The sequence below is a fragment of the Pecten maximus genome, chromosome 14, assembly GCF_902652985.1.
Source record: "Pecten maximus chromosome 14, xPecMax1.1, whole genome shotgun sequence".
Taxonomy (NCBI): Eukaryota; Metazoa; Mollusca; class Bivalvia; order Pectinida; family Pectinidae; genus Pecten; species Pecten maximus.
Window position 1 is genome coordinate 24,918,441 of NC_047028.1, and position 27,261 is coordinate 24,945,701.

General features: G+C 36.4%; 3 protein-coding genes across 3 annotated transcripts; all 3 read right to left on the reverse strand.

Annotated features, from left to right (window-relative positions):
* Positions 1-1,401: 1,401 nt before the first annotated feature.
* On the reverse strand, positions 1,402-8,877 carry LOC117341618 (monocarboxylate transporter 13-like). The gene is made up of 5 exons (XM_033903465.1): positions 8,579-8,877; positions 5,668-5,811; positions 4,483-4,629; positions 2,678-3,862; positions 1,402-1,560 (listed from the first exon to the last, which is right to left on the reverse strand). The coding sequence occupies exons 1-5, from the start codon at positions 8,703-8,705 to the stop codon at positions 1,439-1,441; spliced, it is 1,725 nt and encodes a 574-aa protein (XP_033759356.1). The 5' UTR covers positions 8,706-8,877; the 3' UTR covers positions 1,402-1,438.
* Positions 8,878-10,646: 1,769 nt separating this feature from the next.
* On the reverse strand, positions 10,647-15,817 carry LOC117341820 (monocarboxylate transporter 12-like). Its single transcript, XM_033903682.1, has 6 exons — positions 15,691-15,817; positions 14,396-14,542; positions 13,393-13,539; positions 12,168-12,662; positions 11,481-11,627; positions 10,647-10,768 (listed from the first exon to the last, which is right to left on the reverse strand). Exons 1-6 carry the CDS (start codon positions 15,815-15,817, stop codon positions 10,647-10,649), a joined length of 1,185 nt encoding a protein of 394 aa, XP_033759573.1.
* A 2,903-nt stretch (positions 15,818-18,720) lies between these two features.
* On the reverse strand, positions 18,721-26,241 carry LOC117342937 (monocarboxylate transporter 5-like). The gene is made up of 6 exons (XM_033905236.1): positions 26,084-26,241; positions 24,790-24,933; positions 23,343-23,489; positions 21,997-22,908; positions 21,009-21,296; positions 18,721-20,505 (listed from the first exon to the last, which is right to left on the reverse strand). The coding sequence occupies exons 1-6, from the start codon at positions 26,196-26,198 to the stop codon at positions 20,369-20,371; spliced, it is 1,743 nt and encodes a 580-aa protein (XP_033761127.1). The 5' UTR covers positions 26,199-26,241; the 3' UTR covers positions 18,721-20,368.
* Positions 26,242-27,261: the final 1,020 nt, after the last annotated feature.

Genomic DNA, 27,261 nt, shown 5'->3' on the forward strand with positions numbered 1-27,261 from the left:
AAAAGAAAAATAATTAATAATAATAAACAAGAAATATCTTTAAAAAAGATAAACGGCATAGTTTTAATGTTAGTGGTTATAATATAAAACGGCTCCATGGTGAAATAAAGTAATGAACAAAATTATATCAGTTTGAATCATTTTTGGGGATAATAAGACTGCATTTGAATCAGGAATCTAATTTAATTAATGTGTCATTTGAATAGATACATCCACTCATTCTGCTTGCATTCAATTTTAACTTTGTTTCGTTTTTAACTGCATAACTGCATCTTGCATTTACCGCTACATTGACCAATCACATAATTGATCTTGACCAGTAACGCCACCTATCGCGTCATATCCGGGGCCAAAATCATATTATACGGCTATGCGAAAGTGTTTTTTGTTGCATTTGAACGACTACTAGATGACGGCTGGTCGGTGCCCACGGAAGATTAGGCCCCTCAGGTGCAATTGGAAATATCAATTTAGATTTAACAACAGAGAGTGCCAGGAAGGGTATGTGAACGAGACCTAAGAATAGATAGAAATTAATAAAAACATAAATCGGAAAGCAAGAGCAGAAATGAATGAGAAGGGAAGACGGGAGAGAAAAAGGTAAATTAAATGAATTATATTCGCTTTAATGTCCACTTAGCAGATCATGTGGAGGAAAATCCCCGATACTGACGGGTTTTTGTATTTTCGTTTGTTATTGCTGTATATCCAAACGAAACAGTAATGTATTAGTCCATGCTTATTGAAACGCAGCCGACTTCAAGACAATTTTGCAGTGCCTTTTTCAGTATATCTCACTAGGCAATATATTTGCACAGGAAAGGGACAGTTATTCTTTCCATTTAAGCCTAAGCGTAAAGCAGGGAATGTTGTTTACATTACACTGCAGACAGCCCTCATCGTCTCTATAATATCAATATTATAAATACAATTGAGCTTTAGAATTTTATAATTTAGCCGAGCAATTCTTTACAAAACTTTATGGGCTGATATATCCTTCGTGACAGCAACGAACACTTATCTAGGACGACATATGAAGAAAAAGCTGTTTACAACCAAGAGATAAGATCCCTTATTAAGTCGCCATTAACGAATCAAGCCAGTAGGTATAATTCACTTTCATCTTATCGACAGGGCAGACGGGTAATCTTTAATTAGTTATATGAAGTTTGTTTATTATAAACAAATATCGATCTTCAATACTCATTTAATAACGTGGTTAATGCTTTTTCTTTCAAAGAATATTAAACTATTTATGCAATACTTTTCTCCCAATTACTCAAAATAAGAATTTATATTCAATGTATATACATACAAATAGCTAAACTGATGATTGTTTGTTTTCACACAATTTATTACTTAAACACAATTTTCCATTTTGTTATTCGTAAATGCACAAAACTCAACAAAAACGAAAGATCTCACACATTGAATATCTTTAAGAAGAATGTTTCGGAAAGACAACTCCGAACAGAATCAGTATACACACTGCTACACACGATGTTGCACCCATACAATGGAATGTCACATGATATGTACATGTTGCATCACGGAGGAAACCTGCAAGATAAACAATTTGTAGGAATGAAACACACTTATATTTGATTAAGAGTCAGAGTATCATGATTGCTAGTGAAATCATTGCAGACAGGTGAATTGCAGTGATGGTCTAAAAAAATGTTTTACAATTATTGTGAAATATTTTGTATTAACAGATTTAATCAGACTTGTTGGTCTCGGTGGAAGCGCGGGCGCATTGTCTTACTGTGGAAGGTAGCCGGAGTATTACTTCCTAACCTATGTGAAGGCGAAAGTGTTAACGCTGTGCCACCCGACACGACCACCAATAGCACGGTGCCCCTCAATATTAATAAGCAAATGATTATAGAAGGAACCCGTTTTCTAAGCAAATCCTTTCCCGATTACCTCAGTTTGTTTACTAGTTAATCTAAACCAAATCAACAAAGCATTATGACTGAGTATAGATGGTTTAGATAGGGCACTGGTGAAAGGAAGCATTTTTTTTTTGTTTAACCAAGTATTTTTTTAGCTAAGCTTAATTTATTCGTATAAACATAAAAAAGTAAAAAGATAATACTTCAAGTAGTGGTTTACCTTAATATATTAATTCATACCTTCAAATAAAATGATTAAAATATATCTTGAGCAGGTTTGGATGGAGTGTAAGAAAATCCGGTAACAGAGGAAACAAGGAAACGGTTCATTTAGCCAAAGTGGTAAACAGAACCCCTCTGCCACACATCCTACCAAAGAACTCACTGATACTTTTGTTTGCCTCTGCCGAGTTACAGACCCCATACCTTCCTGACAGGGACGAACGGTCAACCCAAAGGTCAAATATGTTTAAAATGAAGCAGAAATGCGATCTCAAATCAAGTCGTCTTTTACGAATCATGTAAAGAGGGCAGTAGTCACTGAAGGGACGAGATATTAAGTGGTTGCAATAAAATCGTAAAATATAAACAAAACGGCTCAAACTCTTTAAATATGTGAGGAGGACCTCACACATGTCAATTTGATATGAATTCTATGTTATATCATTTCACGAGATGTTACATTATCAAAGAGAATGACAATTCTTTGTCTTACATTTGTATCAAAGATTGTCGAGAAGAGGTAAAAATATTTGTAAAACATGTTATAATGGACGACTTACCTAGTAGTGGTACCATTCCACCCAGGACGACACCTTTAACAAAGATTGCAATACCAATGGCAGCAGCGAAGTTTTCATCACCAACTATTTCTTTCAGCAATGGATTGCTAATTGCAAAAATTATACCTGACATCAATCCAAATAATGCTGCAAAAATTGAAAACATCAAGAAAGAGTCGTAAAAATAATTGAGCTGTGGTAGTATCGCAGTAAAGACTTGTGAAACCAGAATTAAATGGTGTTTCTTTATCCAATGGGTATCGGCTAGGTATCCACTTAAAAGTCTTCCGACAAAATCACATACTGAATGTATTGAAATTAACATTGCTACATTTGTGCTTTCGATTCCAGTTTCCTTCGCATATGGTGGTAGATACGTAGTTATTGTTTCGTTACTGATAGTTCCTGTTGTATAAAACCCAACAAAGATTAAAAACGACCTGTTTTTCAGAAGTGTGACTCCACTCTCTTTGCATTGTGTAAGCATTATACGTAACCAATGACGGGAGGATCTAGACGCTTGTGATCCCATGTCAGATATATTTTCTTCAGTTGAAACGTTTTGTTGTGAAAAAGATATGCTGGAAACGTCTGCACATTCAAAGGCTGACATAGATGAAAAATGCCTTAAGTCTTTAGCATCAATTGATACTCTATGGTGACGGACCTGGTTGTGATATTTTTCACATCCCGAATGTAGCAAATTTGGCAACGAATTCGTAGTCAATTGCAAATCTGGTTCTCCTTTCTTCATCATTTTGTTGCCTAGCGCTATTGGTAATGTACCCTCAGAGGTTGACATTTTATATTTCATCTGGTTGTCATGTTCTGTGACAAGAGGGTGATTCTTTTTGTTATAAATTTTTGTGTCTTTTGAATCGGAAGATATAATGTGTTGTAAAACACCCAGATAATTTTTGCGTTTTAATGTGAAAATTCGACGATAGAATTCTGGTGGACGCTGAAGAACTGCAGCCGGAAGTGCGTTGAAGATGATGCCGGATGTGAGTAGGAGAGCGCCATGAAGCGTGTATTCCAGAACTATAAGTTGGATCATTGGGGGCATGACGAGTCCGCCGAGGGACAATCCAGCCATCAGTATTCCATTGGCCAGTCCAATACGTTTTCGGAAGTACTTACTGACCTGAACTATACCAGTAGGAACGATGAGTGCAATACTCAGTCCTTAAACACAAAAATGGAATAATATGGATTATTCATGAGAATTTCTCCAAAAGTATGAAGAATTTGACAAAGGAACGGGTGTCCATATCATTATGACGTTACAGTGGTTTTGTGCATCCGGTTTACAATTTTATTTTATAAAACGACTTCTTGCCATCTGTCAATTTGACCTTTAAATGACAAATTTATTTTGGCTATAACACAGGCCCCTCGGACCTTTTGAATTTTTCAAACATATTTCAAGTGTTCACTCTAAGGGTGCTTCTAATATCACCTGGTTTCGGTCAAATTTGTTCGTTGGCTAAATTCAATTGTTCCTGAAAGAGGTCCTTTTAAAAAGGATGAAATTCAACGTTTTAGAGGGCATTGATAGTGACCAGTATGAAACGGTTATTATTGTATCAAAATATACAATGTCGTGTAGACAATTCTAGTTTTCTATTGATCATAATTACTCCTTGTTCGCGATGAAGCTTCTTTAAGAAACTTTCATAATCTTAAGATTTCGGTATCTTTGTATATGTTTGTCTTCATTCAATAAAAAATAATGTTAACGTTAAATGGCCATTTGTTTATTTAAGTAAGAATTTTGTGGAAGTTGATAGGATTTTGGATCTCACCATTAAGAAGACTCTGGCACAGGATAAGGAGCTCGAGTCGGTTAGTCAAACTGCTGAGGGCGTAGGCCAATGCACTAAGGATGATACCAACCAGCTGACATCTCCGCACGCTCTGGTACCGTAACAGGATCATCAGTACGGGGACATCTTGACAAACAGACAGCATCACGTATAGTCAGAGACATTTACATGTATCAATGAAGACATTGCTACTGAAAAATACACTAACCTAAAAAAAAAACTATTTGTTGAGTCCTGTTTTTGTGTACAATCTTCCTGTAAAATTGAAAGTTTATTGATTTTACAAGAATTGTGAAAAGAATTCTTGTCAATTGATATAAACCACTCTTGAGGTTCAGATGGAAGTGCGGGAGGGGTCTTACTGTAGGAGGAAACCGATGTACCTCGAGAGACTTGCGTGGTCGGGCAGGTGACCCTATACAGTTTCAGGTCCGATCGCGGAATCGAACTCCGGTCGCTTAGGTGAAACGTGATTTCACTGTGCCACTCGACTAATTCTACGCTATGAATTTCCGCGCTGTTTGCTCAATAGAATGACTAGCAAGTCATCAAAGGATGAAACAGCTGTATTGTAATTATTATTCATTATTCAATGTACTGTATTTATTGCTAAATCAATATAACATTTGCTTTTCCAGTGTGACACTTGTACATTCCTTAATTGAACTGATACAATTACATTCTTTAAGCTGCATATTTAAGCGGTCACCTTGTAACAGGGCGCGTGTTGGGCCCGGTTGGTAAGTGCTCGCCCCCTATTTAGCGATGCAACCTTACTTGAAACAAGGTTTGGTCACAGGCAACAAATGTAAGAGAAGTCGTAAAATACACGGCCAGGCCGGGGTTAGAAACCGGGACCTCCGAACACTAGCCGGATGCTCTACCAATTAAGCTATCTGGTCGACTATGATCTATTTTGATCATTTTTCGAAGAATTCAGCTTAATCATAATTACGCTAATTGTCGTTAATCTACATTGGTTTATATGGCAATCTTTCTTGATGTGTCTATTAATCCCGCTATCCGTTTAAACTAGTTTTGCGCCAAATTAAATTCGTTTGCAATTGACTTCAGTATATCGCCAAAACATCCGGGAACTGGAACATGTCATATGACGATCGTCACGGATAATAGTACTATCCAGAGAAAAATACTGCAACTTACTTGCCGTACAGTATACCGTGAACTGGAGCCCCAAAATAAGAGATGTTGTTGATACAGTCCCGCCATAAACATCTAGTATCTCCACGAAGAAAATTCCAAACGACTTCAATACTCCCGCGTATAGTATATTGATAACTGTGCTGGCTGAAAAACAAAAAAGAATACCATCATAGTAACAAAACCATAATTCCGACTGAAAATCGATGGAAATAAAAATGTTGTAGCATTGAATATTTATGACGGATAGAAACGTAATTTTTTTATGAAGATAATGAATAACTATCAAGTGGCACCAGCTGCTGAGGAAAAATACACCAGGTTATTTATGATAATACAGTAGCAACCAGCCAATATCTCTCAACTCCCTGGGGAGTATACAGCCGGGACAGCACTTTGGTGTTAACAGATCACACACGGCATTTCTTGCACTGCCCTACCACGTACCCATTTACAGTTGAGTCGAATAGAACACAACGGAGTAAAGAATCTTGTTCAAGGACACAACAGAGCCCGCGCCAGGAAGCTATAGACCATTCGGTCACGTAACCCTGGGCCCTACCACTAGACCACCGTGCCTTGAGATGTATGTGAATAACGTGTTAAATACTCATGGCAACTAGAAATATGACTATAAGACTCTATCATATGTGGTCATGTAGGATAGGGATATTCCACCCGAGGGGTCACAAAATGTGGTAAAACCCGAGGCTCCGCCGAGGGTTTTACCACATTTTGTGACCCAGAGGGTGAAATATCCCTATCCTACATGAACCACATATGATTGAGTATTTTTCTCTCATTCCCCAACCTAAAATATGCAAAAATAGGCACTATCTGTCGATAGCTTTCTCAGATAGACGCCATTTTTTCTCAATCCAAACTTTTTTTCTACTGCATATAATAAAAAAAGAACAGCGCCTACCGATTTACCATACTCCATATATGCAAACGACGTTTGCTGTTCTAAAAACGAAGGAAACCATTCATTTCCACAGTCTAACGTTGTTTCAGCAGCCCTGTCATTGCAAGCGAAGCCAAATCACTTGATGTCGGCCAAGCTAGTGTGTCCTTTCGCGTGAAAATATAGTTCCATGTTTTATTAATAAAAAACAATAAAAGAACGTGTTTTTTTTTTACATAATTTATATCATAAATAAAAAAAATTATTAGATCTGGCCTAGCACATGGAGCAGACGATGTGTTTACAAATCTATAGATAGATCTACTTTCGGTTCGGCGACCTACTTTTGTATCATTGCGCGCGCGTGGCTATCCTACACCGGAAGCGAGGTAATACACACACAGCAAGCATGGGTGTATTTACCTGGACAGACCAGTATGATACCGGTAGGGATGAGAGAAAATAAAATACATTCTACATTATCCAGCATTACACATGATGAATACAAACAAAATGGTACGTAGTGCAACACAAAGCACCCCAAAAGCAAAAGACAATTATTTCCTACACCATATGTTGCAGACAATTGTTTTTTTTATAAAGTCAAGGCAATTTAATGGACCGTTAGAGATTTTAAAATACAGGCTTTAATTAAAGTGGCTTATTGATATTCAACACAGACACTAATGGCTCAAAGAAAGTGAATTAACATGTTAGATTACCAATATTGATACGATATGATGAGGAAATATCAGTAGATCTCACTAGATAATCCTGTTTGTATTTGAGAAATAATCAGTTTACTATTTTTCTTCAAAGTATAGAAATAATATTTTCTATTTAATATAAATGAAATACATACGTACTGTTTTGTTTATCAGTTTCTACGAGTCTTTTTTCCTTCCGTTTACGCTATCACTCAGCTGAGTAAAATTCGCTCAGTATATGACATTGGGCATTCAAAACTTTCGTATCGTGTGTTTTCATTGGCCAACGAGAGAATTTTTGAATGTTGTGCAGCATGACATTTAACATTAAATATTCAGATTTTGAATGGCGTGTAGCGCGACATACGGCATTCAGATTTTTTGCACTGCACAACATTCAAAATCTGAATGTAGAATGACGTATGTCGAGCCGCTGAACATTCAAAAGTCCCTCGTTGGCCAATGGCAACACAAAAGATGATTTTTTTTAAATGTTGAATGTCGTATGTTGAGCTTACTTCATACAGCCCTATCACTCTACATTTGTTAAATCATACTAATGAAGGGTTCGATAGAATTTGCGATAACTCATGCTCTAGTTTAAATGTCATTTTAATATCGCGGCACGGAAAGCGAGCCGATAGTCACAGTTAGCTGTAAGAGCGCCTGCACAATGCTTTACTTATCACAATGCATTCCTACTCATTATTGAGCCTGACAAAGCATACATGAACATGTCGATCGTGTCATAGCATCAGTTACTTTCTACAATATCAAATGATCAAATTATCCTAATAATACCGGTTTAATATAGGATGAATTCGCTGTCTTCCTCGATAGTAACTTGAATATAACTGTTGTACAAGGATCGATGTGCAGGGTATTGGCAGGGCACATGTACTTGTCAGATCTCACAGATCAAGTATGATGTCATTGAAACAAATTTTAGTATGGCTTCAAAATCAATTACAAAATTGGCGTATGGAATAAAAAGTACAGCCTCCTCTCATTCAGTTTCTTACATGAATAACTTCTTCTGACTACGTTTAATGAAGACAATTATGTATTTCTCGTAATAGGAAGTATCATGGTGCTTTTTACGAACTACAGTTGCCAGAATAGGATAGGATATTACTTATTTATTTAAGCAGAGTACATGACAATTGTATAACTTATTTACCAATCAATTCAAAATATATTATTTCACTATGAGCTTAAAACATAGTGAAGATAATGAATAAAAGGTGATGAAGTCCGTCTGAAGCTAACGTTTACTATCATATATAAATGTACATTTACCTACCAGCGAGAACAACCCAAGCCCATCCTTGGTCGATTGGCAGCTCACAATGTTCATCCCCAAAACGTTCTCGTTGGTCCGGCAAGAAATGTGATGAATGATCCTCCTCTGTTTCTTCAGTTTCGGACATGACGTTGTGGTCAGGTTCAGCTGTCCCAGGACTGAACGTAGGAAATTTTATTTAATATATAGTGATGACTCACGTCTGCCACACGTGTTCAATAGAAGTCACATACATATATTTAAACTGGTACCATCAACAATCGAAATTTGCATCCCGTCCCTGTTGTATTTCGAAGAACATGCCGCTCCGTTTTCGCAGACACATTCGTTGTAACAGATAAAGTGAGTTATGCTACCTGTATCATATTCCATGCCTTTGAAGCGCCATGGCTAATTAGTAGTCTGAACAACAGGTGAGATAACAGCAGTCCAATGGCTAAGGTAAACACACAATGATGTCTTATAGAGCAGTTCATGCGCTATACGGCGACACATTGTTTGGCAATAAAGACCGCTTTCTAGGTTAGGTTAGCTTTTTTTCAAGTCAATTCGGACACTATTAGGTGACTTAAACTGATCACATTACACTGACCACGGGCCAACAAGTCTTTACAAGCAATTTCAATAGCTTGACGTTAAGCAGAGAGTAAAATGTATCAATGATACAGACTATGGTGAGAAAATCTCTAGTTTTCCCCTTTTTATTCAGATAAAAATATTGCTTTTTTTTGGACTATCCTGCACCAGATAAGAATATTATTTTTCACTTATTTGTGTTAGGCATATTTCGAATATTCAAATAGATAGTTTTTCCTTTAAATGACACCTAATCAGTTAGTAAAAAATGGGTCAAGTTACCTCTTTCCCCGAACAATTCTGCACTAGATGGAGATATAATGTTTCATTCGTACATGTTCAGAACCAATATAATTGTCTGCAGGCGCCATTTATGATACTTCAGCTTGGAGGCGTCTTGAAATGATGCTTCACTATAGCGGAATACCTCAGTAAGATAAGGACTGTATATGCTGTCCCCGTGGCGCGAATCGTAAGACCAAAACAATAGATTATGCTTTCTATTTATTCCAACAAAGTTTTCCTTCCCCACCTGAGTTCACTGTTCGGACTTCTACGGTTGCTGCTTTGTTACCATGGTTACTATCTTCATTAAAATGACACTTCCTGTATCCAGCTTGAAACTAAGGATAGATGCCGAAGGAAATCTTACAATTACGACTCAAGAAAGTTGAAATGTCAATGTCCCTTTGGCATGATATGACAACTAAAAAACACAGTAAATCTGTTCTTTAGTGGCACCACGGGGTCAGTAGTTGATTATATGTTTCGCTCCCTTTTTCGCAACCTCAATATGTCGAGAATAAGAGATCAATTACGGGCCAATAATCAAGTGGTTTAGTAACTATTATTGAAATATAATGTTTTAACATTGCTAACTTTGACCAATAGGTAAACTCATAATATATAAATCCACATCAGCTGAATTTTGAACGTTCTGACTGACGGCATGAAGTTACCATTCGTTAGTCAACTCAATCATCTTATAATTCAGCCGAGTGATTCTTTATAAAGAAACTTTATGGGCTGGTGTCTAGTGTAATTAATACCGATATATCCTACCTAGCAGGAACGATTGCTTATAAAGGATAACGAAAAAAAGAGAGAGTTTTTTGCAAAGAAGAGAAAAGATAAGATATCTTATTAAGTCGCCACTAACGAATCAGGCCATGCACACAGCAGGTACGATTCACTTTCATCTTACCGACAGGGCAGGCATTTAACTGAATTTTTTTTTATGTCTAATAAATAAAGTAAATAACAACAATATTTATTGTAAAACATTTTTTTTTTTATTAAAATGGCTTATTCTAATTTCTTACATTATTACACTATATATATACAATGCTTTCCTTTAATGGCTAAAAAATCTATAAAAAATCGGGAACTGACATGTTATGATTGTATGGTTCACACAATTTACTACTTAATTACAGTTTCGTAGTGGTTGTATGTATATGCACGAAGCAAAACAAACATCAATTGAATCTCTTTAAGAAGAATGTTTCGGAAAGACCACTCCAAACAAAATCAGTATACACACTGCTACACACGATGTTGCACCCATACAATGGAATGTCACATGATATGTACATGTTGCATCACGGAGGTAACCTGAAAGATAAAAGATTTGTAGAAATGAAACACACTTATGTATATAACTAAGTATCGGAGTATCATGCAGCTAATACAAACAGTACAGTCAGGTAAATTGCAGTATTATTGTTTAAACCGTTTGAAAACCATTGCAAAATGATATATATAAACTGATATTAAGTAGGCTTATTGGCCTGGATGGAAATGTGCAAGTAGTCTTAATGTGGAAGGAAGACAGGGCACCCTTTGAAAACCAACGTGTTCTTTCTGGTGACCCTAATACCTTCACGTCCGATCGTAGAATCGAACCCCCACCAAAGCGAAAGGAGAGCGTTATCACTGTGCCACTCCACCACCCATAGCACTCTACCTCAATATTATCAAACCGATGGCAACAAGAGACCACCCTTTTTTCAGAAGACCTTTTTACAGAACGTTCAACGCAAAGGCCAGAATTGTTTAGAGAGAAGAAAAAATAAATACGATCTCAACCAGTTCACTAGTAGTTGCATTAAATAGTCAAAGAGAAGCAAAATGGTTTGAAATCTTATTCATACCAAATTCTCCAAAAAGACGAGAAGAACATGACACCTTTAAAATTTGATATATGATGTATTATTTTTTAAATTTAGCGTGTTGTTTCCATGATAATGAACATATTAGCAATTGCTATGGTTTGAAAGAGAGAAGAATTAAAAAAAAGTAAAACAGGTTATAATGGACGTCTTACCTAGTAGTGGTACCATTACACACAGGACGACACTTTTTGTAAAGATTGCAATACCAATGGCAGCAGCGAAGTCTTCATCACCAACTATTTCCTTTAGCAATGGATTGCTAATTGCAAAAAGTACACCTGACATCAATCCAAATAACGCTGAAAAAATTGAAAGCATCAAGAAAGAGTCGTAAAAATAATTGAACTGTGGTAGTATCGCAGTAAAGACTTGTGAAACCAGAATTAGATGGTGTTTCTTTATCCAATGAGTATCGGCAAGGTAACCACTTAAAAGTCTTCCGAGAAAATCACATATTGAATGTATTGAAATTAGCATTGCTATGTTTGAACGTTCGATTCCAGTTTCCTTCGCATATGGTGGTAGATACGTAGTTATTGTTTCGTTACTGATAGTTCCTGTAGTATAAAACCCAACAAAGATTAAAAACGACCTGTTTTTCAGAAGTGTGGTTCCACTCTTTTTGCATTGTGTAAGCATTAAACTTAACCAATGGCCGGGGGACCCAGATGCTTGTGATCCCATGTCAGATAGTTTTTCTTCAGTTGAAAAGTTTTGTTGTGAAAAAGATATGCTGGAAACGTCTGCACATTCGAAAGCTGACATAGATGGAAAATGCTTTAAGTCTTTATCATCAGATGATACTCTATGGTGACGGACCTGGTTGTGATCTTTTTTACATCCCGAATGAAGTAAATTTGGCAGCGAATTCGTAGCCAATTGCAAATCCAGTTCTCCTCTCTTCATAATTTTATTGTTAAGTGCTATTGTTGATAAAGTAGCTTCAGAGATTGACATTTTAGATTTCAGCTGGTTACCAGATTCACTGATAAGCGGTTGGTCCATTTTGTTATGATCGTTTGTGTCTTTTGAATCGGAAGATATAATGTGTTGTAAACCACCCAGATGATCTTTTCGTTTTAATATTCGACGATAGAATTCTGGTGGACGCTGAAGAACTGCAGCCGGAAGTGCGTTGAAGATAATGCCGGATGTAAGTAGGAGAGCGCCATGCAGCGTGTATTCCCGAACTATAAATTGGATCATTGGGGGCATAACGAGTCCACCGAGGGAAAATCCAGCCATCAGTATTCCATTGGCCAGTCCAATACGTTTTCGGAAGTACTTACTGACCTGAACTATACTAGTAGGAACGATGAGTGCACAGCTCAGTCCTTAAACAAAAACATTTAACGATATAAAAGTCATGAAAATTTCTCCAAAAGTATTCATGCCATCCAGAAAATAGTTTTGTTTAGGATATATCGACTTAAAATGAAGTACATACGATTTATTAAAGATGCTCGTCGACAATGTATAGGCTAATTCTCGCATAAAATGCATATTTGGTACCCCTGATATATCTTACTAATACCATCTAATAACTCAATTCTATATCGGCATCCTAAAAATACTGATAAGATCAAAACTTACAAAGTACAAAGGCGAGGTTGGCTAAAGTGAAAAGTATGTAGCTTTCGGTCTTTCATCAAAATGTGCAATATAGGTAGTCAATGATTGGTAGATCATAGTTATTCTTTGTTGGCATTGTAGCTTATATAAGAAATTTATTGAAATACGTAATGTGTAGTGTTTTTGATTTCATTCATTAAAGGGGCATTCCTTTGTTTGAATAAAGTTTAAGTCTGCAAAGTTTTACACTTATGATAAACCAAAGTTCTTCGAGTATTAAGTCCTGAAAATTCTTAATTCGACCCGAAGTATCACTAATTACCGCAAAGACATTTCATTATATGTTGGTGCAAACACTCATTTTATCATCGTTTGGACATACATTTCATCAATTGAATTTGTGCATAGTTTTGATGTCCGAACGAAGGAATGCCCCTTGAAGGTATACTTTTACTTTGATGTTCTGGTAAGTGACAGGCTTTTATATCTCACCATTAAGGACACTCTGGCAAAGGATAAGGAGCTCGAGTCGGTTAGTCAAACTGCTGAGGGCGTAGCCCAATGCACTAAGGATGATACCAACCAGCTGACATCTCCGCACGCTCTGGTACCGTAACAGGATCATCAGTACGGGGACATCTTGACAAACAGACATCATCACGTGTAGTCAGAGACATTGATCAATAAATACATTGCTATCGAAAAATACGTAACCTTAAAAAATTACCATTTGATGAGGCTTTTATTTTCGCAGCCAATTTTTCTGTAAAATGCAAAGTTAATTGATTTTGCAACAATTGTGAAAAAGTTATATCAATATATATTAATCACTCTTGTGGTCTGAATGGAAACGCGGGAGGGATCTTAACATAGGAGGACACCGAATTACCAGGGAAAACCCCACGCACTCGGACATACCACGTCACCCCGGGATAGACCAACGCCGGTCATCGCGGTGAAAGGCGCGTGTATTTCTAACTGATGTTTCCATTTTCCACACTACTTGGTCGCTAGCATCACTAACGATTCATCCAAGGATGACTTTTCTCTAGTCAATGGACTGCATTTTATTGTTCAATTTATATAAATTCAGGTGTTGTTCCATAGTGACTAATGTACAATGCGTAAAGAAACTGATACAAATACATACTGTCAACGTACATATTTTAGAGGTAATTTATTTAAGCGGCATTCGCACTGGAAGCATCATGTTAAGTTATGATCATGATAATTGTAGTTTATCTACATTGGTTTCTATGGCATTCATTCCAGGTGCGCTAATTAATCAATCTGCTTATTTTTTTTTTTTTAAATTTAGCTTTCCACTTAAATTCGAGTGTTTCAAATCAAGTTGGTTGACAATATTTAACGGAGTTATAAAATAAGTAATTGACTTAAGTATATCGACAAAACGTCCGGGAAATGGGACGTCACATATGGAACTGAGGAATGCCATGGATAATAGAACAATCCAGCGGAAAGTACAGTAACTTACTTGCTATACAGTATACCGTGAACTGGAGCCCCAAAATAAGAGATGTTGTCGATACAGTCCCGCCATAAACATCTAATATCTCGACGAAAAATATCCCAAAGGATTTCTTCAAAACTCCGGCATATATTGTATTGATAAATGTGCTTGCTGAAAAACAATAGCAAATACCAACATAATAACTAAACCATAATTCCAACTAAAAGTCGATAATCTATAAATGTTGTGGAGTTGAATATTTATGACTGATAGAAATATATTCTTTTTATGAAGATAATGAATAATTATCAAGTGGTATCAGCTGCTGAAACAAACTACATCAGATAATATTTTGAGATTTACATATAATTTTATCACAGCAACATATAGCCGTCTTAAAACGGTTCACACATTATTATCCCAGTATTAAAGGCTATAACATAGCGCCCATGCCGGGACTCGAACTAGAGACCCTTCGGTCACGTAGCCCTGTGATCAATATTCAACATAGGCGCTGAGTGATCGCAAATACAGTGTATTATTTAGATAATAAATGATGATGCATGATGTTATCTCAGTAAGTATTCATGTTTGTTAAAATCTGTGTCGTATAAAGATATTTCAATTGTAATGTTAAATGCTATTTCTTTTTGTTTAATCTATTTTGGGTTATGCCCTTTTAGTATTAACTTAAATAATACAAAAAATAATGAAATGTCAGTAGTTTTAATAACAAATTGAAATTAAATATGATATATATATATATATATAAAGACAAAAGACGTTCCATATTATCATGACGAAATTAAAAGTTATGCCACACCACACAATTGTTGCTGTAGTTATGTGCGTGCAGAGCTAATACAGTTAAAGCGATAATGCAAAACGGTACAACTTCTTTGTCCATATATATATATATGATATATAAATTTCTTCTCTGATGTCGCTTGGAATGTCATTCATCCAAAACAGGTGATCTAATTAAGGAGTTATGGTATTTGATTTCTAACATGAATAACTTCTTTCGACTATAATTAAACAAGACCACAATGTATAAGTCGTGATAGGAAGTGTCATGGCTTTTTTTAACCAACCACGTTGCCAGAAAAGGATTAAGGTATTGCGCTCAGTCTTTATCACTTGAATCTGTTTTTAGCAGAGTAGTTATCCAATGTATTACTTAGGTACCCCAAAAATCAACGTGAATTGTTTTATCCTATGGACTTGAGCTACAATGCAGGTAACGAACAAACGCTGATGAAGTCCGTATGAAGCTTATGTACATGTATGCTATCAACTATAAATGTACATTTACCTACCAGCGAGAACAACCCAAGCCCATCCTTGGTCGATTGGCAGCTCACAATCTTCATCCCCAAAACGTTCTCGTCGATCCGGCAAGAAATGTGATAAATTATCCTCCTGTATTTCTTTGGGTTTAGACATGACGTTGGCGTCAGTTACAGCTGTTCCAGGAATGGGTTGTTAAACGAAGTGATTTTTATATAATGTATGATGATGACTCACTACTATCATATGTGTTCAATATAAGTCAATATATTTAAATGAATATCCCATAAACCCCGGAAATTGTGGCAATATACATCCCATCCTTTTAAGTATAACTAAGAACAAGCCGCTCGGTTTTGGCAAACACCTTTGTTTTAACAGAGAGTGTGAATTGTGGGACTTGTTTCATATCCATACCTTTGTAGCGTAAAAGCACGTTAAAACATCTTAAGAACAGGTAGATAACAACTGTCCAATTGCAAACAGGTAAGCACACAAAGCGGTCTTACAGAACAGTACATGTCCCATACCGCGACACATTGCTTGGTAATAAAGACCATTTTCATATGGTTAAGCTTTGTGTCATGTTAATTCGGACATTAATATGACACTGAAACAGAACACATTACACTGACCACAGGCTAACTAGTCTTTACAGATATATTTCAAAAGCTTGACGCTAAGCAGTGTGTAGATACAGTACCAATTTTACAAAAATGTCATGAGAAATAACCGCCTATTATCCCTTTTAAACTGATATCTTAACATAAGATAGATATAGACGGACATGAAATAAATTATTACAATTGTTGCGAGCAGGAATTCCATGACAGCTGCTGGTCTGTCTGTCCAATTCTTGCACCTACATGCAAGGCGGGATCATTACGAAATTTGTTGTAAAATATTGTTTTCCCAGACCATCCTGCACCAGATGAAAAGATGATTTTTCGTTTGAATGTGTTTTGACATAATTTAATCATTTAAAATTGATATACTAAATAAATATATAGTTGTTAATTAAATGACACTTGATAAGCACATATTTGGTCAACTTACGTCTCCATACTCTGTCGGCGCAATTTGTGATCTTTCAGCTTGGGGGTTTCTTTAAGTGATGTTTCAATATGGAGGCATACGTCTCAGCAAAACATCAGAATTGTATATACTGACCCTATTGCGCAAATCATAAACAAGAGTTTTTGTTTTTTCCTTATTCCTACACATTTTTCCTCTCTTCTTAATGTTTATACTCAATATTGCACCCCCCCCCCGATACCCCCCCCCCCCCCCCGATACCCCCCCCCCCCCCCCCCCCCCCCCCCCCCCCCCCCCCCCATTAGTTAATTTTGACGGAAGGCTTCGGTTGCTGCTCTGCAACTAACTTAAGGGGTTAATTCCGTTGTCAATATAACAGCTCAATGTTCCTTGGGCATGCTATTACAGTGAGAAGGTACAGTAAACCCGTCCTTCGGTGTTTCGCCCAGGAAAGCACTGCCCTAAAGTGACATCAATGAACACATTCTTGAGATAGTTTGTTAACCATACTCCACGGAGACGGCGGTTGATTGTAAATTTCCAAGAATTTCTTGCAACTTCAGTATGTCCAGAATGAGACAATCAATCACGGGTCAAAAATCACTTGGTTTAAGATTAAAATATGTTTTTTTTCTTCTAACCTTACTAACTTTAAGCTAGAGGTAGATTTTTAATATATAATTCCACATCAACTCTTTTTCATTTTGACTAAGATGATGTTATCACATGTGTGCTATTGAAGTATATTGAATGTTTCAGAAGGACGGCATGAAGTAGCCATTCTGTAGTCAACTCTTGCATTGATGGAATAATCATCTGTGTGGTTGCTTTATAAGGGTTTTAAATCAAGGATTTAAAATATCGTTGTTTACATTGGTGATTGGTCGAAAACTATCATCATAATGTAACGTGAACTATTGCGTTCTTCAGGCGGTTGTTTCAGCAGCTCCAAGAAAAAAATCAAAAAGAGGTAAATACTTGAAGAACTAATCGCATTCAAACATAGAAGACCACACCTATTTTAATGCAGAAAACAATGTGTGTTCCGAAGAATTCCTGTACAGGTTATATCTTTCCGCGTCTTAAAGCCACATACTCCCAAAGAATTATTTACATTTCGAGCTCTTTACAGTTTTCAGACTTACTACATGTATATACCTAACAAATTATTGCAAATAAGAAACTAGAGGAAAATAAGTATTTATGAATGTATACGAGACATTCCCAAAACTAATAACTGGGGCCGACAAACCAAGTTTCTATGCGAACTAGTCCCATAATGCAACGGGCGGGTTATCAGTCTATACAAAATGGCGGAACGCCGAATGCATGAGCCTGCCAAAAAACAGACAGATTCTGCCAAAGAGAATCGTTAAAGGAACTGGAATTTGCAAAACCCAAGTATTTCCTTAGGAAAGGAAATGATTCGTTAGAACGTAGCGAGAAATGAAAAGGAAATAGACTCGAATTCCGATTTTTCCGGACGTCTATTGGATTGCTAGTTAGCTTTTGAACATTGTCAACTTGACCTATCTAAAATTTCATCGATGTTTTTGTTTTATGCATATTGCTACATTTTAAAATTAAGTATTTAGATGTTTGTTTATTGTTTCAGTTATTTCGCGAATATTTTGTTAATATGTTTAAATGAAAGCATTATTATTCAAAGTTCACGTATACTCGGTATGTAAACAACGGTCATGTGTGTAGTTAATGCGCAGTGCATGTTGTTATAGCCTAGTTCTCGGCCCCGTGACAATTCTCGGGTTATAAATAAATGCGGCGATTATACACTGCTGTCCCAAGGACTGCCCCGGTCAAGCGTCAAGGCCAGTGGTAATTTAGATATTAGCATAGCGTGAATGAGCATCTTGGATTGCCATTAATACATGTGTGCAACTAGAGTTTTAGGTTATTTGGGAGTATGTGGCTTTAACACGTGAAAGAGTGGAGTAGTATACATAAGAACGGTAGAGTTTACTTGTTTTGTCGGCAGTTTGACTTGAAACACGGTAAATCATCCGCATGTTCACTTATATACTTTATTCAGTTCATTACAATAGCCGTACTCGAGAGTAGAAGTAAAAACAATAACACTGAAATAATTAATGTAGAGAAAACCCCATGTTTTGATACAAAGATAAACTATCTATTTCAAATCAAGACACTATGAATAGTACTTAGTTATGGCCATACCCTGCTCTTATCAAATGCTTAATTGAGATTACACACGCATACACACACATACACACATATATATAATTATAACAATATAAAAGATAACATTATGTCTTACAAGCAACAAGATGCCTCGCACAATTAATACATACATATCCAATAAGAAATTGTAAAAAAACATTTTATACTGGACACCATGCCCTGTTATACATCTGTCGTGTTCATATACATACAAACAGTTCTATCATGGGAAATTGTTAAACAATTTTATTGCATTTACCCCGAATTTACTGCAGCCTTTGGATACTGTACTTTCCTCTAAGGAAGATTTCATAAGTTACCGCAAATTATTCCAATTGCTAGGAAGTACATGTCTACCAGAAACTCAAGTGTTCATTAAGCCAATTTTCTTCCATGGTTTATAAATTCTATCGCATGAACACATTCTGACAATAACATGATTTTGAATCACATTTTTCATGTTATAGAATTTCACTTTATGTCCAGTTGTAAAATAATTTGTAGTTTTCACACAATAAACCTGATTAAACCGTACAGATACACGTAATTACGGTAGGTGTTATCTCCCTTTCCTAATGAATCAGCTACATATACGTCACCGTTACACAACAGTCTAGCACGCATCAAACATGAATAACATAATTGTTGTCATTACTCTTGATCAATCTCATTCAATGTGCTCAAAGGGCCTGTATCCACCACCTGGGTATTGCGGCAATCATGGTTATACATGGTAAGTATTTATTACCGTCTCGGGATCTACCTTTAATTTATTTTGCATTCTCACATTCAAAGTCGCTCCCCGATAAACGCAATTAAAAATCAAATTTAACATCAAATATTTATTTTCACAGAACGCGGGCGATTAATGAATTATACTTTGGTGGTGTATATTTATTTATGTATGTATTTTTGGAATGACAGCACGTTTTTGCGTCAATATCTCTCGAACCAAGGGAGATCAAACCTCCTCTGATTATATACAAAATATATTATTCCTATTTACCAAATGATGATATAAACCAAAATTAATCAAGATCCAAGTACATGAACAATTATTATATATAGTATTTTTCTGATAAAACTCCTCTAGGCAAAGGTAAAATTCCACCATTAGTTATAATATCGTTGTAACCAATTGAGTAAAAAATGAGGTAGCTTCATGATAAACAAATGCTATTTAGGACATATAAACACATTGTCAAAATAGTTTCACATTTTGCGATAGAAGAGTAATGCTTCTCGGGTACATGTGTTACATTTTTAACAAGGTGCAATGATGATTTAATGTAGGTATGACAAGTTTTTTTAATTGGCGGCGAATATAGCTGCCAGTAAACCAAAGGAATCGCTGATGCATTCCACAAGGATATTGGATGAGTATGGAGGACGGACATCGTGTCATGACATAAGCATAGTGGTCCTTTGGACCACGTGAGCTTAAAGCAATCAGAATATAAAATCTTGTGTTCATTAAATGGCAGTAGAAGTTGTTTCTTTTTTAACGTAAGCCTTATCAAACAGTATTAATAAGATGGCCGATGCTAATGACGTTGCACCCATGAAGTGGAATGTGGCGTGGTATTCGCTGGTACAGTCTCGGAGATAACCTGAAATGAAACATACACATATGTAAATTGGATAACACATATCGGGACATGCTTTTAAATTGTATGAAAAAAGCAAATCAGGTGATCAAAATGTAGATAACCCGTAAACAAATTAATCTACCAGTACCAGGCAGCTGCCCAACGTGGATTTCGATCTTAGCGTAACAATATGGATACGGTAGTCATATTCTCACTTGAAGAATGACTCTTGTATCAGTTTATACCAGAATCTCAAAGAGAAGCACTACCAGAAAGGAAACTAAAGCTGAGAGAGTACGTTATACTAGCATTTTAAGAAACTGTATAGCGGAAAGCTATCAAAGCTAATCTATTAGGGTGAAAAGTGAAATAAAACAAATGTTGTCGTCTCCTATAATCGTGTAGTGAGACAAAGGTATTTGACCATATTTTTGTACATATAAAAACAACAATTAGCTATGTTTGGCTGTCTTGTATATTCCATAGTCTTTATTATACTGATAAAATGTGGAACATCTTCTTACCTAATATTGGAATTATTCCAGAAACGAAAGATCCTTTTATTAATATCATGACGGCCATACCAGCAGGAAACATGTCTCGACCAATGGCAGTTGATAGAATTGGTGGAAACAATACAAATATGATACCCGCGGTAAGTCCATAGCCAGTTGAGAAAAGGGCAAGTGACCAATAGGTTTTAAACAATGGGGTCATCTGCATTATTATACCGGCTATCATCTGGGTAACCATTACGATTTGCTGTCGTCTAATCCATGGGAGATCTGCTATATAGCCATTGAAGACACGACCTTAAACACAAAATTATAAGTGTCATTATGCTAATGCGTGATAAAAGTTATGTCCATTGATATAAAATAAGTAAGTAATAGTTAACCCATGCAGGTTCAGCGGTCGATAATTCCGTAAATGAATAATAGATGGAAATAAGAGGCGAAGGACTATATGAAGATGAATATACCCTGTATTGTTGTAAGTTTTTTTTTAAAGATATTCATTACAAATCTTCAACTGGGTTAACTATATTTTGTTCGTATCCTGGTATTACTGATTTTAGAATTATGGTTTTGTTTATGATTATGTTGATATTCTCTGTTGTTATATGATTAAATAGTAGGGTTTTCAGTATTTCGGTACTTTAATTTTGTGTTAAAAGTTTCAAATAGTAGGACTTTCAGTACTTTGATTTTTTTGTCATAAAGATAGTAGGACTTCAGCTATGTTCAGTTCAGTTATGTTTTTATCAACTCTCCTACCAAGGAGATAAGAATAGAGAAGAATAACGTCTAGATAATTTGTGTCATTGACAATGGTACAATATGTCTTCCTATCTCATACTGATACATCACAAGATGATCCATTTTGTGCTAGTATACAATATCATGTACCATTCCTTTTGACCTTAAATGGATATTGATCGAAAATATAGCTTGGTGATGTGAAAAAGAGTTATCACCAAAATAGATATAGGAAAAGTTCAGTTTTACTCACCGACGAAATCACACATACACTGAATGGAGACAAGAATTGCTATCTTAGAGTTTGACACTCCCCTGTCCTTCGCGAAAGAAGGTGTAAAGAGATGAGACGTTTCTGGTCCAACACTTGATAAACAATATATTGGAATAAGTATCAGAAACTGTTTATTTTTCCACAATTTCGGGCTGAACATTTGCCAGGATTTACATTCGTTAAACAAACGTTTCATCCAACACGACAAGGAAGAAGATTTTGACGAATCATTATCTTTCGGTGCATTCCTTACTATCTCTTGCGATAGATTTGTAAATTCTCCTATACTGAAGTATTTATTAATACGCCCTGAATACACAGTATTACACTGTACTGCTAATGTTTCAATATGGCTCTCACTGTTATTTTTCTCTTTTGTTGATACACGATTTGGTATGAATTTAGGCGAAGAGAGATTAGGAGCCGAAGCACTTGCGTTGGTTGCATCTTGATTATATCCTGAAAGCAGGGCCAACGATTGATACGTCGGGTGAGAGTCATTAAATGCTGTAGAAATGCCATTAATTGTATCTGATTTTACACAAATGTTTGGTGGTATTGTAGTGCTTTCTTGTGTAGATTGCTTAAATTCATTCACAACAAAACTCCCTTCCTTCGGTCGTCTGTTTGTTGTCGCTTGTGTCTTTTTATAAAAATCCATCGATCGTAGTAAGCAGGCTGGCGGGAGACAGTTCAGTATGATCCCTGCTGTCAGTAGCAAAGCCCCCTCCAGTCTGTACTCATCTAGAATATATCGTACAAGGGGCGGTAACGCGACGCCCCCAAGAGCATACCCTGACATCAGGACGCCATTAGCTAACCCAATACGTCCCTGAAAATATTTACCGACCAAGACGATGGCTGTTGGGTACACTAGCGCCATTCCTAATCCTGAAACAAGTAAAAAGGAATTACTTGTAATTTGCAGTTGTACATGTCACGAATGACGGACGTTTTTAAAGGAATATCTCTCTAAAATACATATTAGGCACGATAAAAAAACCGCCCCACATATCATATCACATTATATCGAAAATGAATGTGAACTGGTCTTTACCATTAGAATATCACAGAAAACGTAAAAGGACTCTAACCCAAGTTAAGATGTAGCAACTGTGAATTGGGCAGTAATGAAATGAACATGCATATAAGATGAAGATATTTACGACTACTTGTGACTTCGTCAGGAGAAATAAAACTTCTTATATAACAGGGTGTCAGTATAGTAATACACGTAATAATAAGATGATCCAATTTCCAATTAGGGTTTCCTTACTATCAAGAATGTGTATTGCTGTAGCATATTAGATGATATTGTAGCTTACCACTGAGAATGCTCTGTGTGAGGATAAGAAGTTCCAAGCTGTGGACCAGAGAGCTCAGACCGAATCCCGCAACCGTAACCAGGATACCTGCTATCTGGCATGTCCTGATACTGCAATGACGCAGCAGTGACGTCATGATAGGAACAGCTTGAAAAGACAATCAGGTAGTTACCAAGATTTCGGGAAAATGCGCATACTCAAGTAATACAATACTTTTAAATGTTTATGCTCCCCCTAAAAATGTTCATACAACGTTCGCTGCTTTGTCCGACCGTCCGTCCGTCAATTCGCCCGAATTGTTTTCTTAGACCATAACTTCTGAATAATTTAATTGATTGTACATTAAATACAGATGGGAGTTAATGAAATTACATAGATAAATCTAAGCTTACAGATTGGCGTGTTGCGTACAGCTTTTATATGTCTAAGGTGAAGGTCCTGATTGTGTTTAAAGGTCAAGATTCATATCGGACCATACGTTACTACATGGAACTGAATATAGATGAATAAAATTGTATAGGAGTATCTAGAATCGCGTTAGGATAGTGTAACGTAATTGATATCCTTTGCCTCATATAGAGGTCACGGGATCAAATCCCAGTGGGGAACGTTTTTTTTCATTATTGAGGAAATGAAAGGCATGTATTCAAGTTTAAACTTACTCGCAACATAAAAAATACCTAAGCGGATGCTTGTCTCAGCGATGAACAAAAGTTGTGGAAAACCTGAAGAGAAACTAAGCCAATCAGAATGGGCCTAAAATTCCCTCCCTATTACCTTTGGAATTTCGAAAGCATTATCACACCAAAACTTTCTGGGATCTGATAAATGGTGTCGAAATGGTTTGGTTTTTGATTTCCATTTTTTCATAACCAAATCAACATATATGGTCATTTTAAGACTGCCTCCCATGTGTGTCGAGATACTCAACCTAAGGCGAAAAGCGAGGCAGTGTCAAGAGATATATAACGAAGAAGGAAGAAGAAAAGGAAGAAGAGAACAGATAAGGTTTCAAATTTAGTCGTCTCTTCCGAATCATGAAATGGGACCGGAGATATACATCCTACGTACCTACAGGCCAGTTATCCAGATGATATTCTTGTATATCCCTAAGCACAACCCGGTAGAACTTTGTCAAAATAATGTCGTCGAATGGGTCACCATTCTTCCATATTCCAATTAGGTCTCTTTAAGAGGCACTTAACAGTTTTCTCGAATGGCCCGCATCATTTATAGACACTGGCTCCCTACGGCCTTAACCTGTTTTCCGTATAATGTGACCAGTTTGAGTGTCATATAACCACCTCAATTTGTGGTATAATCTGTCGATGACCTTGACATTCGTGTTCATCCTCTTTATATAACCTTAGTTGTTACGTGGACGCAACATGACAAAATAATATTCTTGGTTATCACTTTTTTAAAACATACAAACAAGCATACGTACTTGTGACACAATAGACTGCAAATTGTAGTGAGGATATCAAAGACGTAGTGGACACATTTCCGTCATAAACCTCCAGGATTTCCACGTAGAATATCCCGAAACTTTTAAAAAGTCCGGCGTACAGCGTGGTGATAAGTGTAGAGGCTGCGTGTAACAAATATAAAATATATAGTTAACATGTGTTTGTATTCTTTATACAATACCACCTCATACTCATAGCTCTAATTGATTTTATATATGTTATACGTGATTAAAAAGATAAAAGACTATTCCTTTGTTTGAAGCATGTTTTTTTAGAGACGGCCGCCATCTTGGAAACTCGCTTTTCATTCATTTCCGTTCTATCATATAAAAGAATGCCTATTTGGTACAACTGGTACGGACCTGATAAAAAACCGAACGATATCTTTCATGTAAACAATGTAGAATCATAACCCTTTGAGTATTTGATCGCTCCTACCTCATCATACCTTGCAGCGTCGCCAGTCATGTTCCCTATATACATTTGTATCACGATGCTATCATTTTCATCACAGTTATCAACCATATTACTTCGACCATATTACTTTCTTAACAGCCAAACGCAATTGATAAAAAAACATGTCACCTTTACCAAAGTCATAACCATTCTATCACACCACTCTATCGAGGCGCCTCCTTCACAGAAAGAGTAACGTCAACCCCCACACCTGTCGCTTTCATCAACGTCATTGGCTATTTATAGAAATACCCTATCACGTTCTTAATAGACAGTTTATCCCGCAACCCCCCAAAACATCATCGTCTAAAAATAGCTATCACCGAATCGCCGCACTGCCTTCTCACTCCTATAGTTTTCCCAAATACCAACCTTTATATAGATAAGATAAACGTTCATTTTCGAGTATATTATAATCATTGCAAAGTCATTTGTTTAATAGATATTAGAATTGTAGTAGTTCCATGAATAAATATGTTTGCTCGTTATATTTTTGATATTTGATTTTCTTCCGAGTTTCGATTGAACATGATTGCTTATGGATTACTTTTAAAGTATGAAAAGAAAAAAATCCCTTCTAATTGAAAATCATTTGCCTGCAATGCTTTTCATCTTTAATAACAAAATCGTAAGATGATAGGTTTATTTCATAACTTTTGCGTCATAATATATGCAATAATTCCTATTAATACTATTAGCGCATGGTGAGGAGGTTACATCAAATTGCGAAGCTCCCAATTTAAAGAGATGGATAGAGATGTGACAGTTGAAGCCAACCTCAAATTTGAATAAATGTTTCGTTATAAAACTACATACCTACTAGGACGACCCAAGCCCATCCTCGGTCAACCGGAAGTTCGTAGATAATATCGTCTTCAGTGTCGTCTGGTGTAGGTGGCGCCCCCATGTTGTCAGGATCAGTGTCCGTCATATTGATGGTAGTGGACCAGTGGGAAACTGTGGTCCCTGTGTGTTATCACCTGAATATAATGAAAAAGTACAGTAAGAGATATTGTCCAGTGTCATTCGACTAAGTTGGTGTATCGCTACAGTATTAAGGTAAATCATCTAAACGCGATAGCATTATTAAAGCATCCTTCAGTGGTCAGTGGAATAAACGTCCTCACAAAGGTCATTTGGTGGCGATAATTCTAGATTCAATCTGTTAACACCGTCATCACATGACCTTTGCGAGAACGCAATAAGAAAAACCCCTTATCCTGTCAGTTACAACCCGGCCATCTTATTGATAAGCATTGACGCTATTCACTGTGCCACATGAGGCAAAATATTTAATTGTCCATGAGATGGTTTCATCCTTATCCTCCTACCAATCAATAAATTCTGATAAAAGTTTATCACCTATTCAGCGAAAGCATAAATCTTTAATATTACCTGTCTAAGAAAGTGTGTGTCTTTTTTGTAATGACGGTATGATAATAAAACTCTATTGCATAATACACAAACATGTACAAAGCCTGGTGTATATCATAGAATTAATAAAACACATACAATATACATGTATCTGCTATGCTTTCGAGCTTGCCAATATCAATATAGAATCCAAACAATTAGAATAACCCAGGTCCAAACAATACAAGAAGTAGACGATTTCCGTACGAAATAAACCAAATAGAATTTAAAAGGTTGAACGAACTGACCGTAAAACAGAAACTTATGTCAAACGTCAATCTGTTTGAAGCATCTAATCATAGAAAGGCTGACCTTGGCATCCTGAAGAATATCCTCCATACTCTAGGTGTAACGTTCACTTACGTTCTCTGCATTCCTCGACTATGAAGGCTCACTCTCAGCTTAAATGTCAATCAAAATAAAAAGACTCATTTGATCCATTAATGTTCAACAAACGAATCTCGGGATTGCCATGCCGTTAAAAAGACTGACATGGAATTTGAGGTCCTTTGTAACCAAATAAACGCAACGCCATTGCGATGTTTAAGGGGTTATACTAACACAAGCCTAATAGCTAGATG

Bases quoted from the DNA above. Each gene is read 5' to 3' on its own strand.
- LOC117341618 (XM_033903465.1), bottom strand. From the start codon at position 8,705: ATGTCCGAAACTGAAGAAACAGAGGAGGATCATTCATCACATTTCTTG. The intron at 5,812-8,578 runs GTAGGTAAATGT...TTTGTTTTTCAG, and splicing joins GGCTTGGGTTGTTCTCGCTG to CCAGCACAGTTATCAATATA. The intron at 3,863-4,482 runs GTGAGATCCAAA...TTTGTGTTTAAG, and splicing joins GTGCCAGAGTCTTCTTAATG to GACTGAGTATTGCACTCATC.
- LOC117341820 (XM_033903682.1), bottom strand. From the start codon at position 15,817: ATGTCTAAACCCAAAGAAATACAGGAGGATAATTTATCACATTTCTTG. The intron at 14,543-15,690 runs GTAGGTAAATGT...ATTGTTTTTCAG, and splicing joins GGCTTGGGTTGTTCTCGCTG to CAAGCACATTTATCAATACA. The intron at 10,769-11,480 runs GTAAGACGTCCA...TTTATCTTTCAG, and splicing joins TGTAATGGTACCACTACTAG to GTTACCTCCGTGATGCAACA.
- LOC117342937 (XM_033905236.1), bottom strand. From the start codon at position 26,198: ATGACGGACACTGATCCTGACAACATGGGGGCGCCACCTACACCAGAC. The intron at 23,490-24,789 runs GTACGTATGCTT...TGTCTTTTCAAG, and splicing joins TGCAGTCTATTGTGTCACAA to CTGTTCCTATCATGACGTCA. The intron at 22,909-23,342 runs GTAAGCTACAAT...TACTTGTTTCAG, and splicing joins CACACAGAGCATTCTCAGTG to GATTAGGAATGGCGCTAGTG.